Source organism: Oreochromis aureus, linkage group 3 (assembly GCF_013358895.1).
Source record: "Oreochromis aureus strain Israel breed Guangdong linkage group 3, ZZ_aureus, whole genome shotgun sequence".
Lineage (NCBI taxonomy): Eukaryota > Metazoa > Chordata > Actinopteri > Cichliformes > Cichlidae > Oreochromis > Oreochromis aureus.
In genome coordinates, this window is record NC_052944.1 from 63528260 (window position 1) to 63543133 (window position 14874).

Here is a 14874-nt window from a genome sequence, read left to right on the forward strand (position 1 = left end):
TAGTTCAAGCCTTTCATTGTTTTAATATTGATGATTTTGGCATACATAACTCATGAAAACCCAAAATTCCTATCTCAAAAAATTGTAATGAATCTAAAATACATAAAATTCTAATGTTTATCAGAACATTACAGGAAATAATGAACTTTATCACAATATGCTAATTTTTTGAGAAGGATCTGTACTATATACCCCCAGGCCAGGAACCATCATCCCCAGAGGGACAATCTGCCCCAGACCCAGGAGATGTTGCCCTTTGCCCCGCAATGGAGACAAGCAGGTTGCCCCCTGTCCCGCAGTAGCAGAGAGGCCAGCAGAGGCCAACTCCTTCTCTGCCCACTCCAATGGTGAGAAGAGAACTATACCCTATACCTCTCTCCACCCACTCATATGTGGTGTTGCTGCATGCTGTTCTGAGTGCATTTAGAACACGGGAGGGGGCATGGTGCTTTCTGCCAGAGAGCAGCGGGTGTCAGCACGACCCCTCAATGTCCACCCAGGGGGCGGTGTTAATGCTGCTTGAGCAGAAACCATTGCTGTGGCCTGACACCGACACTAACATGTCCACACGTTGTTAAGTTTTGTGTTTTCTTTAGTTTTCACAGTGTTGAGGAGTGACAGAGAGAGAAAAATAAAACTTCTGAATACAAGTACAAGTATGATGTGTAGCCATTGTTTTGTTAGTATAGCCTGTATAATAATATCAGCATAGAAAAAGAAAAAGAGAAAGAGGAGCATTGTGTAGAGTGACTTTACAGCTGTGAGTGAAAAGTAAAAGTCTCAGTAATTTTGTGGTTATTTGAATGTTGTTCTTGCTTGTGTTCAGTGTTGTATATGGATTCCTGTTTGTGTACAATAGCACAATAATGATGTGTTGCAGTTTTCTGTGTGTTTTTAAGCCTAATATCTTTACTTTTATTGGTAAATAGCCTGCAGTCAACAGGAGTTATGAAGGACTGACATATAAAAGACTTGCAGAACAAGTTGTTCCATTTATCTTTATGACTGTGTCACTGTACACACTCTGTCCTCTACATTATAATCACTCCAGTCCTTGTAGACTGAGATAAGAGCAGTGGTACATGTAGTAGAAAGTGAGGATAAAGGAGATGTGCTGCCACCTCCTGGCTGTAGTTGAAATGTGGACATTTTATTCTCTTATTCTCATAAATTAATCCACATTAATTATATTCTACAGCAAAAACATGTTTAGAATATAAAAAGAAAATGCTGTGTATTAATTTCTACACTTAAACTTTAATTTGAGTTTCCCTAACTTTCCTTTTTCTTATGTGCATCCTTTTGAACTTTAACAGTAAATTATCACCAGCTGTTTTTACCCCCTGATGTGCCCAGTTCTACCTGTGTGATATCAGAACATGTCGTTTTTGTTTTTTAAATACAGTTTTATTAAAAACTGTGCAACACTTGGTATTTTAACCAAAAACAAAACCCAAGATATTTAACCAAAATAACCTTTTACTGCATATAGAGGTGAAGGCAAGCACAAGTGAAGTGAGGCACTGTTCCTGTTGGTCAGTAAACAGTCAGCAGCTGCATTATATGGAGTTCACCTTGATCCTCTTCATAACACGTTAAGTCTTAAAGAGGAAATTCTTTGTTTGGTGTAACAGAGCCACAAATGTTTCACTCCATATTTGATTTCTTCCATTTTATTGTCTTTCCTGTCTTATCTGTGTTTCCACATTCCACTGAAAGTGGCTAACCTCTGACTGAAAGTGAAGGAGTCATGCTGACAGAGGACGGTAGGAAGAGTTGGGAACACTTTTCCTCCAGATAAAAACCAGGCACGGATAAAAGTTTGGCAGTCAGCACTTTGAATGGAAATCTGTGCCAACTACAAATTTATCCAGATGATACATGGACACAGCAACAGGGTCAAAGTGGTTCAGCTCAAACTGGAGAGCAGAAAAACAACAAAGTCTGAAGTAGAAATGTTGGAGAAGTTCAACCAGCCCCTAACAGCACACTGAATGAGCACCAGCTGATCATGTTTTAGCTATCATGCTTTTTTTTTACTTATTTAAATCTAACATCAGTTATAAGGTTCATACAGACAACTCACTGTCTGTTATACTGACATGTTTTTAATTAAATCTGTAGCTCAAAATCACAGCAGAATCCACAACTTTACAGCTCCACACATCATCCAAAACCCCCCAGAAATGTTTTGTTCTGTGATCATATAAACATATCAAAGTTGCACCATGGGAAAATACAGATTACTGACATTTTTTAATCAGTAGGAGGAAAACTGTGTGACAGAGAATGGAAGTACACATGTTACTGTTTAATATGCATAAACACTGTGACAGTATTTGTACATCATTACTTCCAACGTCTTGCATTTAATGAAGTGAGAAATCAATTGAAATGAGTGTTGAAACACTTGATCCAAGTACTTTATTATGTCAAATAAACTCAAAATGTCTCTACTTCTTTCTCACTTTAAGGGAAAATATCTTAAAACAAGAGCAACTGAGCAAGAATGTTATTGAAGGATTTTCTTATATTAAACCAAGACAAAGCATTTACACTATATGAATTAAAGCATATATACAACAACCTTTATTTAACCACTGATCACATGAAACTGCAAAAGAAGATGAACTAACTAAGAAACTAAGAGATAAAATACATATTGTAAAAGATTAATTGCATCCTGCTCTCTCTGAGTGTATCACTCTCCAAACAAGATAACAAATTATTTTTGGCTTGATATAAGATTTTAAGAGTTAGTTATAGCCAGTTTTTGCATTGATCCTGATTAATCAGAGGATGATCCCTGCAGCTCCAGACGCAGCTCACACAGAGCAGACAGGTACTCTTCATTGTCCTTGTCATAGTTCAGAGCTTCTTCATAAAACTCAGCAGCTTTCTTGTTGTTGCCCTCAGCTCTGGCCACCTGACCCAGCAGAGCGAGAGCTTCACCATCACCTGGATTCCTTGACCGACGTCTCTCAGCGATCTGCTTCAGTTTCTGCAGGAGAAAATAAAGGAACAATGAAATATTAATTTCTGTTCCAAAGAAGTAGATTCTGTTCATCTGGACGTAACGTTTTCAGTGGGAGAAAATATTATGGCCTTTATGCTTTAATAAAAAAAACAAAACGATGTTTTACAATTTTACAAGATTTTTACAGGTGCACCATCCAAAGTGGGACTGATGCCACATCTCCTCACATGACCTAGTGAAAGACAGTACCACTGGCAGTCACCAGTAGTTTTCAAGTTGAAGTTGAAAACAGTCCTCAGGAGCACAAGTAGGTGGTATTGAACAAATCATTTAAATCAAGTGAGCTTTGATATGAGGTTTTGCTCACACCCCATGAGTTAGTAACAACACTGTTTGTATAACATGTAACCTTTGTTATGTCTCTAGTGCTCACCTTAGCACACTGTCTCCACTCAGATTTTTTCAGTGGTATCAGCAGCACCTGCAGAGAGAAAACAGCAGAAAACTATCATTAAGATAAATCCATCCATACCAAGGTCATGTGGTAGATGTGAGCGGTGAAATGTTTCACATTACTGCCCCGACACCTCCACCCTCCAAACAAGGCCTGTTAGTTTATCTTCTTTCATTGTTATTCTTGGGTTGAAACTAGAGATGGCACAATACCTCTTGTTTATGTCCGATACCGATATCATAAATTTGAAAATCTGCTGAAACCGATATGAATCCGATATTGTCTATTTTATAATCAAGAAAGTTGTTTTTTTAATATTTGCTGCGAACTTTGCACAAGTTCCTACTCAAGTTTTAAAAGACAAAACACTAAAGCTATTCTATTCTACTTGGATGCAAAAAAACACTGCACCCAAAATACTTCAGTTCAGCAATACTGATCTTTTTACTTAAACTTTTAGCAGAACTTTAAAGTAATATTGAAAAGTAATTTAAAATGCAATTTTATGCAGATTTCAACAACTCTTTGGTTCTGAAAAAAAGAAGTACAATATCAGCACAAAATAATGTTTATATTCAACAACTTAAAAAGAAAAAGAGGTTGTAGAATGGACCCTTTTATACTTAAAGCTGAACATAAATACACATCCATCCTTCATGATGTGTAACCTGTTTCTATCACATTTAACCTGAGATTGACTTTTGTGTAATTTCTATACAAAACTTAACACGTATGAAAAAAAGTTTTTTTCATTATTTTTGGGGGTTTTGTTTTTTTCGAACCACAGAACTGTTTAGCCTGCAACACAGTTCTTTTCAAACTAAAACTTGAGTCTATTCATTGTACGGTCAGACTTAGCAATGACAGATGTCCCAGCTTCATATATCAGTTGTTAAGCTTAACGTAGGAATGCTTTACAAACATTCAGAGATTAACTTACACACTTGCTTTACTTTTCTAGGATAGCTTGCTTGGAGATGAAATGCCGGTTTGGTGGCACGTAACAAGGCTCCAAATGCTTTCAGCGTGAAGTGACTCCAGACCGCCAACAGGTCTTGTACACAACAGCCGCTCTATCACATGACACATACTGCTCCAACGTGGTAAGGTGACCACCTGGGTTACACCATGTCGCAATGTTTGTGATATTTAATGGATTGGGTTACATTTTTAATTTCTACCCAATATCCGGTCCAGTAATTTAGGTCAGCATCGCACTGATACCAATACTGTATTTTGGATCCGTCCATCCCTAGTTGAACCGTGGAACATTAAGAGGCAGCTGCATGTCTAACACTGTACATGCAGCTGCCTCACCTTGGTGTAATTTGCCCTCTGATGAATCAGCTACCTGTCACCTTCATTTTTTCGTCAGTGAGGACCAATCAGAGTCTGGCACCTAGAAACTTACCTTGGTATAGTGAGCGATGGCTTGAGCCTCATTTTTTTTGTGATAAAGATGAAAGTCACCGTAGCGCTGATGGATAATCTGACAAACCCTTTTCTCCTTCAACTCTGGTAACTTCTCCAAGCACTGCTTGAAAGTCTCCTCAGCCCTGAGAAACAAAGAGATGATGAGGAATTTACAGCCAGAGGAAAGAAAGGAGGAAGCCCTGCTGCTTTGTTTAGACGGGTACCTGCTCATATCCCCTTCTTCTGCATACAGCAGTGCCAGTTCAGCCCACGCCTGGTCAAAGGATGGCTTCATCTTCACAGCATCTTCAAGGTGACTGATACAGCAACGCCTCCACTTACGCACCTCTTCTGTGGAGCATTAAAATATGTTTTGAGTGGTGTTTATTAAAGGATAACATGCAGTATACTTCTGTGTACCTCTGTTGCTGAAGGGCCTGCGGCACTGTTCAGCAATTTTCTTCTGCTTGTAGCACATAGCCAGCTGGTGGTTGAAGGAAGGTAATTGATCACCCCTTTTCAGGCCTCGCTTAATCACATCAATAGCCTCATCCAGTCGTTTCTGAAACACATTTAAAAACACTAATCAGATACAAATATATGTAGAGAGAGAGGCTACGCCCACGCTTGAAGCCACGGAGGTGTCTGTTGGCGGGGTGACTGGTATGAATGAACTTATTAAACTTGCTACAGTTCAATAACTCCAGCCGCACCTATCTTGTTTTTTAGAATTCTTATTCCAAAGCCATTTAACATAACAGTGTAGCGATCACAAACTGTTTGCTTCCTTCCAAACAACAACACCTGGCATTAATTACGTGTGTCTACCTTGAACACATTCACCATACCAAAAAAACCCCACATGTCTGAGGTATTCACTGAGCACGCGGTCAGTTGGGGCCATCTTCACAATGTTTTCATAGATGTTCGTTGTCTCATCCTGGACTGTGGTGCTGACACTCACCAGTTCCCGGCCTCCTCCCTTCCGCTTAGCGTTTAGCCTCAGGGTGCTGGACTTGGGGTGAAACCCTCCATGCATGGTCAGGAGCTTCCTTGTCTTGATGTCAGTGGCTTCTATCTCCTCCTTTGGCCAGCCTATTATGCCAGCAGGGTACCTGATCACGGGCAGGCTGTAGGTGTTGATGGCCCAGACCTTGTTCTTACTGTTCAGCTGACTCCTCAGGACTTGCCTGACCCTCTGCAGGTACTTGGTGGTTGCAGCTTTTCTAGTGGTCTCTTCATGGTTCCCATTCGCCTGCGCGATCCCCAGGTACTTGTAACTGTCCTCTATGTCTGCAATGTTGCCTTCTGGTAGTTCAATCCCCTCAGTTCAGACTATCGTCCCTCGTGTTATCATCCAAATACACTTCTCCAGCCCGAATGACATCCCGATGTCATTGCTGTATATCCTGGTAGTGTGGATCAGTTAATTTAATGTCTCGTTCACTCTTGGCATACAGCTTGATGTCATCCATGTACAGGAGGTGGCTGACAACTGCTCCGTTCAGTAGTCAATGATCTCACTGAGGGGGTTCAGGCCTATGCAGAACAGCAGTGGGGACAGAGCATCTCCTTGGTAGATCCCGCACTTGATGGTGACTTGTTCTATGGGCTTGAGGTTGGCCTCTAGTGTTGTTTGGCACATTCCCATTGAGTTCCTGATGAAAGCTCTAAGGGTCCTATTGATCTTGTATAGTTCCAGGCATTCCAGGATCCAGGTGTGGGGCATTGAGTCATAGGCCTTCTTGTATTTCTGCCTTCTATGTTTCTGCCTTATTTTTTTAAGAAGATGATATCATAAATATGTTGAATTTATTTTATTATTATTTAAAGACAATACCATTTTGAAAATGTGCTTAAAGTTCTTAAAATAGCACTTTATTTTTGAGTCTGCCCAATTTTGGCCAGGGGTATTATTTTTGCTTCTCTATTTTGAACTGAAATGTAGTTTAAATGCTTTTCCCCCCATAAATTAAAAGAGATTGAGTTTACAATATTCATGTCCATGTCTATTATTTGATTCTGTCGCTCACTAAAACCCTATAAATTAAAAAATACTTTTGCACTTTGGGGCAAATTTTCTTATAATAATAATAAACTTTAATTATAAAGCAAACTTAAAAACCAGGGGTATACCAATGTGCTTAACAAGTAAACATAGAGAATAAAAGAGAGGTAAATAGAAATAGGACCAAAGCAAGTACTAGGTATGCAAACAGATCGCTGTCACTGATACGTAGGAGAAGCAGCAGATACATATAAAACAAAGAACTAAAATAAGCACAAAAGTACATAATGTAAAATCACAAGTGAAATGTTAACTAGAAGGAAAAGCAAGGTTGAATAAGGTGTTTTCTTGTGCGATTAAATGCGATTAATCACAATTAATTAATTACAAAGCCTCAAATTAATTATATTAATTTTCTTAATCGAGTCCCACCTCTAATAACAACATAAATTTGATTTCTGCTCTACATAACTCAACACACAGACATTAATGTTTAAACCGTTGGAAACAAAAGCGAGTTTACCCGTAAGTGAAAATATCCAAATTGTGCCCAAAGTCTCATTTTTTTGAGTGGGTACGATTAATTTCCAGCACTGTCTTAAGGATGGCTTGCTTCACCTGCGTGGGGAGCTCCTTTCACTGCATGTTGTCTGTTCACAGCAAAATCTTACAAATGCAAGCAGCACACCTCAAAGAACCAGGTGTGAAAGTCAACAAACTGAAAGCAGTGTCAAGGAGTGAGATTTAGAGACAAGGTAACTAGGTCCAATGTGCAGTGAAAATCAGGCTGACCAGCACAGAAATCTAAATGTTAACGTAATATGATTGCTGGAAAGTAAAGTTTTGTCATAGGTCTTTCTGTCTGATTGTACTGTGTATTACAACAAACAAAGACTATACAAGACCACTCACGTATCCCACTCAACAACCGAGAGCCAATAGGAGCAGCAGATTCCAGTACTAGAAAATTAACTCATGGATTCAAACTTCTCTTTTCATTTTCCATTTTTGCTGTTCTTGAAGCAAAGGCAGGTATTCCTGCACACAGTGTTTACAGAACAAATCTGAAATGTACTCAACATGTCTCCTGCTGCTGTGGTAACAGCTTGTTTTGTTGTTCTACCAGAGAGAGCAGCTACAATGAAAGCTTGTTTATTTACTACTGTCACAGTACTGGGTCATGTGCCTTCAGTTACTCTGTTTTTTATATGTCAAAACAGAAGCTAATGGCACAAAGGATGTTTCCAGATAGATTTCCAGACTACAATCTTGGACTTCAATTATCTGGTACCTTTACCCTCAGGTCAGGCAGCCATTCTCCTAGCGTTGGAGTCTGTTGGCGTTCTCGTCTCCTCACTGTCACCAAGTTGTTAACATTGAATGAATTTCTAAGTATAACACTGCAGGCACCTTGATATACTGTAAATATTGTTACAATATTTTCTATGAAGAAAATGAAAAATTAAACCGAAGAGTCTCTACAGATGGATTTCTTCACTTTTGCTTTGATCTGCTGTTACTAAGCCAAAGACCCAGTAGGAAGAAATAGCATTTATAAGGCCAAGGCTGCAGACTTACCCGATTATATAAGTAATTTCCGGAGTGCCGGATGACGTGAGGGTTATCGGGATCATTTTCTAGTGCTTTCTTCACCAAACCGTCAGCCTCTTCGTATTTCTTATAAGCCGTCAGCTTCAAGGCCAGCATGCACTGCAGAACAGCGTTATTTGGGTTGATCTCTAACGCAAAGCGAAGCTGTGTGGTGGCTTGGGATTCCTCATCTTCCTGTTTATTTCCTAAAAACCACTGCAGATGAGAAACTGGTTAGTCTGCAGTTTATTTCCCTTGAATAAAAGAATTAGCCAGTGAAACTTCTAAGAATCATACTGACACTGAAGGAGCCTTAAGGTTTACTCTCATCATTTGGTGCTTTATAGGGAAATATCCATATAAGTTAATACTCTTCATTCTTAACATAAAACTGACCTGTTCTCTGTGAAAGAGGGCGATGGCGTAGCCGGCGTTCCACTCTGCGTCATGACGCTGTACCTCAAGTGCTTTATGAAAACAGTCGATGGCTTTGGAGAGAGAAGACCATGACACCTTGAAATAGGTCCAGGCTTGATCGCCGTACACCTCTGGAAGGAAACTTCCTGATGAACCAGTGGGATACTTCACCTGCAGATGGAGAAGGAAGCGTCAGAGGTTCAACAGCAGTGATCATCATGTTTGATCTGATTGGTGTACATACCAGTATGTCCTCGACTCTCTGACAGTAGCTTTGTGACTGTGCAAAGTCTCCATTATGGTATTTCAGCCAGGCCATGTCTCCATACGTCACAATCAGCCGCTTCTCACTCTCATCACCGTAACTCTCCCTGATGGTCTCCTCTGATTGGTTTAAAAGTGACAGCGCTTCCTCTCGTTGATCCTGAAGATACCTGAGGACCAACAGGTCATCAACAGATGTTCCACATCTGGTGTTTACAACACCTGATGAGAAAATTACTTGAGAGTTCAACTAACACTTGTTGATGATTCATTAAGGTTTTTATCTGAGGTTCTTGACTCCAGGGTTAATTACTGCATTTCAACCAGAAAAATAAGAGTCCAAACAAGCTTCAGGAGGCAGATTATATCAAGATAGTACCAGCTTTGTAAAGAATCAGAAACTTTAGTCCAATACTCAAATAATTTTTCTCTTCCTATCACGTGTATCTATTAAGGTTAAAATAATGAGGTAAACATAAAGCAAGCTGAAGTTTTTCTTCTAGGTGTAGCTTTGCTATGCTGGATAAATCTGGTGATTGTTTATTCATAATATTAACTGAGTCAGTTGAAAATGAGCCAGCCTTATCTACTCCAGACAAAATGTTGTTACATGAAATAATTTAAAATTCATCTGTGTTAGCAGCAGTGTTGGGTAAGTTACTTTAAATTAGTAACTTAGTTACATTACTAGTTACTTCTCTAAAAAAGTAACTCAGTTACTTCAAGTTACTCGTTACTTTCAGAGTAACTAGTTACTAGGGAAAGTAACTTTGGTTTTACTCAGAATTCTCTTGTTAATGTGTTGCTTCCGTAACTGGATACCCAGCAAGATTGCCAGTCTTCTAGCTTGCTTACTTGCCACAAGTGCACTGTGCCACCTACCAATAGAAAGGAAAAATAATGTGCACATTTCCACGAGAGAAATCCCACGCCTGGACCGTCATTGACCGCCCGCCATGATTCTAGCCTGCTTTTTACATCCAACACAAAACTGCAGTCGTGGTGCTTTTGATTGTACTCAGAACTTGGAAATTCTGCCTTCTGAATAGGAAGATGTAGGTAACACCAGACTGCAGATGAGCTGCATCCAGGGCTGGACTGGGCCAAAAAAAAATCGTCCCCGGGCATTTTGACTAGAGACCGCCAACCATTATAGGAAAAATCATAAAGCCTTTGAATGAAAATAAACACTGTTGTGACAGTGATGTACACTGTTCTGATGGTATATATGTATCGATCTATCAATTGTTTGTCGTAAGACTCAGATAATTATTTTTTTAAAAGCGAGACATTTTAAATGAGAATAATAAAGAAAAGTATTTCCTTGTCCCCCCCTTTCCCTGTTAATGCCCTACCTGGCCCCCTGGCAACACTTTGCTAGACCCGCCCCTGCACAGTTACCAGCTGTCAGCTACTTAGAAAAGGATCCTGGTGTTATTTGTCGGTCAGAAAGAAGCTCACAACTTCCCTTCAACTCATTCATGTCACCTAAAAGGTAAACCTGTTTCTCCATCAGCTGTTCAGCTCTGATGATTCAGTAAGGACATCTCCTGGTTTCATCTTCATGTTTCCCTCTCACCAGATAACCAAACCGATATCATGACCAGCAGCTTTACAGCTGTGGCTCCAGCAAACATCAGCTGATACTAGAAATTAATATTAAATAAATTCTAACAACAGCTGATCAAGCTTAAACGTGCTGCTGTTGTTTAACGCGACATCCGCTGGTTTCCTCTTTCTGGCGCAAAGTGGGCGATAAATAAACAAGAGAGAAAAGCCGATCAGCTGATCATTGATCAGTTTCGTGATTGAAGTAGAAACGGGAGAGAATGAGAGAAGAAGAGGCAGCTGTGCAGCTTCAGCTTTGTGTCTTTTTCATTGTAGCTGAAGTCCGGGACAAACTGTGTTCCTTTTCACCTCAATACGAAACGCGTAATATTTTCTCTGAATACCAGACGATTCTGTTTTTTACGGGACGGTTGGGAACTCTAATAATTAACCGTATGAACAAAATAAAGTTCAACATCAGTAACATAGCACCCACCCAGCTGTATAGAAACTCCGTCATGCTAGCTAGCACGCAGTACGAAAATGTCAGCATACCGAAAATAAACTCCACCTAAACTTGGTTTATATCTGACTCCGATAGACTGCAGGTCATAACTTCTTACCTGAAGTTCAGTTCACCTGACACTCGGACCGGCGGCCGCTTCGGGTCTCTCCTCTTGCCTCCCTTTTCCTTCATCCACCTGCTGGCTTCCACCACTTGCTAATGTTATTGAATCTGTGGAAGCTCCGCCATATCCACCACATGAAGTAACGAGTAACGAGCCTATCTAAATCCCAGTAACGAGTAACGCGTTCCTGGTTTTGGCATAAGAACTAGTTACCGTGCTCGTTACCACAATAATAACGTAGTTACTGTAACGCGTTACTTAATAACGCGTTAGTCCCAACACTGGTTAGCAGCAGGAACACTGCTGGTAGGTAACATTAGCAGAAGAAAGACAGCTCAGAGTTGGATCTGATCCTGACAACAAGACAATCTCTCTATCATTCAAATATAAATCCTGCTGATGCTGACCACAGTTTCCTTTGACAGTCAAATTTCTCTTTGGTCAGACGGACTTCAGTGAGAAAAACTGTCTTTCTTCTGGCTAATGTTAGCTCTTCTCTTCTGTAGCAGAGTCCCAGAAATAAAAGTGTTGAGATTTGAATGAGCAGAATAAATCCACTTTAGCTTTTCTTTCATCAGACAGCTCCAGAAACTGTACCTGCAATAAGCCAAGAGGCTGTAGGAGCAACTCCCTCCCTCACACTGACTCTGATGAAAATCTATGTCAATGTGTAGTCGAGTGCTCAGTTTTTCCAGGTCCACGTCGATCTTCAGATCCCAGGTGAAGTGACACTGCAACTGCTGCAGCCTGCTGAGCAGAGCGCTGCTATCTTCACTGTAAGAGAGTCACAAAGAAAAAGCTGTGAGGACCATCAGAGGGAGAGCATCAAACCTGGACTGGCTGAACTGAGGCTCACTCAGTGCTCTGACACACCTGAGGATCCTGTTTCTAAGACCAGCACATGTCAGACCTCCCAGCTCCTCTCCTTGACAAAAATTCAGTTTATGTGATCAATCAATGAAATCAATGATGTGAAGTAGATCTGTGGTTTGAATCTCACACTGAGGAACCAGAAGAAACCTTAGATGTGGAGTGAGACACAAACACAGGGGGACAGCTAATGTTGTGATACACAGGTTTGTACTTGTGGAATATTTTTGATATTGTTCTGTTAAATATTTTTGGATATGAGACCACACAATTTGTTTTTGTTTAATTCATTCGATCACACGCCAGTGTTAAAATGTCTAGTTATTGATGTTAGATGCCTCAGTTGCCCGCGTTTTTCAGTTACCAGTGTTCATGATCTGGAATTAATATTGTTGAAGAGGTGAGCACTGAAGAAGGCAAGCACGAGCACGGATTCGAACATGCATGCAAAGTAGTTGTGAGCAATCAGGGCTAAATTGTGTGGATTTTGATACCCAAGGATGGGAAGTTTAGGCTGGATCAGTAGTAGAATGAATGAAGTGCATTCCAAGCTTTCCACTAAGTGTGCAGCACTCTGTGCACTCCTCAGTGCAGTGCCATGCATTGCTCTCCAGGAACTGAGCTTGTTTGCTTGACACTGTTCAGTCACTGTACAGAGACTCTATGCATGATTGTGAAACAACAAATTAAAGGTCGACTGCACAAGAACTGAAGGGTGAGAGTCCTGAGGTTAAAGTGTTAGTGCAACCTGTGACAAGTAAGAAGGGACAAGTGTCAGCTGGGACTGAAGGGACCAATGAGACCATGTAACACAAACAAAAGTCACCTCATCCTCTCAGAAGTGTACCGTCCACTTCTTTAGTTGAGCAGAATAAAGGAAATTTGGCTAATTAGGCAGAGAAAAGACTCTAAATATGATTAAGGTTTCTTTTGCCCAATATGCAGAGACTTTGAAAATGTTCTAATTAACAACTTTGAGAGCCTCATGAAGTGAAAGGCATCTGGCATCTTCTGGCATCTGTGTAAAGCTATGAATACATTCTTGTGTGTCGTGTAACGTGGAGTAAAGAATAACTGAAATCCCCCTGACTGCTCCATCACAGCTGAGCTAGACACTCAGCCTTATGTGTTAACAATGTGTTGATGGTCAGAGTGGTAAACCAGAAGAGGTAAGTAGATCAAATTTAATATTAATAAAAGATAAAGATATAAGTCTGATCAATAGATTAGCAGAGACATGTAGTCTGAGTAGTGAGAATATTTATTCTAATGTTTAGACTTTGTGTGTGTAGAGAAGATAACGATGGGCGTCTCTAACTCATCATTATACTTTTGAACAATAATAGCAGCTTGATTCATGTGTGAATTTACTGATAGTTAACTATGATCAATACTGATCAGAACATTATCTGTAAACAACACATATAATGTGAATGTCTCTCCCTCTCTCTCTGTGTGTGTGTGTGTGTGTGTGTGTGTGTGTGTGTGTGTGTGTGTGTGTGTGTGTGATAACAGACCATATTATTGTGGCTGTAAAAACAGTGATGTCATATCCAGTATCCAGTTCAACTAATCAAACATTAACATTTTAAAAAATGAAACAAGAGAGCAGCTCATTATAAAAACACATTTTTGTTTTTCGCTTTTAAATATTTATTATAAATGTGTATTACTCATTAATAATACAAAAGTATTTGTTATTTGATTTATCAATTAAATAACTGATAGAATATTTGATTACTAAAGTAATTGATAACTGTAGCACAAATAAGTATTTTCACATAAAGGTTTTATAATTATTTAATCTCCACTTTTTCCTCTTCCACTGATATCAGTCACCTGTTAGATGCACAGGTCCACGGACTCTGGACTGTTACTTTGTATCCCTCTGCGTGCACCTGAGCGCCAGGTGAACTAAACTACTGCTGGATTTAAACTCCACTCAGGTGGTTCAATTTGTGATAAATGATCGATTATTGATCAGAGGTTTGCAGACTGACCTCATGTTGGAGCAAACAGAGACCTCCTCCTTAGACACAGCAAACTGATGACTGAACACGAAGAGTGAGTGGACCGATCTGTGAAGCTGTCACCTTTGTCACACAAACCACACACACACCTATCTGTTGTCGTGGTGCCTTCAGGGCCCCGCTGAAAACAAGTAAAAGAGAGATTTTAATGGCCATAAATATAAAGTATGTTAGGAGACGGGAGGCACATATTGAGACAGGAGGAAAGCGTACCGACGAGAAGGCTGGGCTTTCTGTTTCACCTGACCTCAGGAGGGGTCTTTGAAGGCACCACGAGGGGACGTTAAGTTTCGCTTCTGCATCTCAGCTGAGAGCGTCTCCACAGATCACTGATCAGCCATTGATCTGTAAATGATAGATCTGAGTTCAGGGTTTCTCACTGATCGGTCGCGTAATCGCTTCTTCATCTTCATCGGTGTGTACACTGAGGAAGAGAGGGGCTCTTTCTTGTAACATGACGTGAGTCCACATTAGCTTCACAGCAACTTTCTGGTTTCTGAAAACCACCAGAAATAATACAGATACTACTACTAACAGAGGTGGCAAAAGTACAGACATTCTTCTGAGATAGTAGAAATACTAGTGTAAAAAAAAAAAATACTCAAGTAAAAGCTTAAGTACGGATTCAACTTCTTCACTGAAGTGAAAATAGTTTTAAGAAAGGTAAAAAAAAA

At 40.0% G+C, this 14874-nt stretch overlaps 1 protein-coding gene across 2 annotated transcripts; it reads right to left on the reverse strand.

The window, feature by feature from the left end:
* Positions 1-2103: 2103 nt before the first annotated feature.
* Positions 2104-14464, reverse strand: LOC116328936 (interferon-induced protein with tetratricopeptide repeats 1-like). Of its 2 annotated transcripts, none has more exons than XM_039607245.1 (11): positions 14414-14464; positions 14171-14321; positions 11898-12074; positions 9104-9293; positions 8839-9030; positions 8431-8658; positions 5265-5406; positions 5069-5192; positions 4843-4987; positions 3411-3458; positions 2104-3001 (listed from the first exon to the last, which is right to left on the reverse strand). In XM_039607245.1, the coding sequence occupies exons 2-11, from the start codon at positions 14173-14175 to the stop codon at positions 2789-2791; spliced, it is 1464 nt and encodes a 487-aa protein (XP_039463179.1). In that variant the 5' UTR covers positions 14176-14321; positions 14414-14464; the 3' UTR covers positions 2104-2788. The 2 variants fall into 2 exon arrangements, with proteins under 2 accessions (XP_039463179.1, XP_039463178.1); XM_039607244.1 differs by having other exon boundaries at positions 5069-5195.
* Positions 14465-14874: the final 410 nt, after the last annotated feature.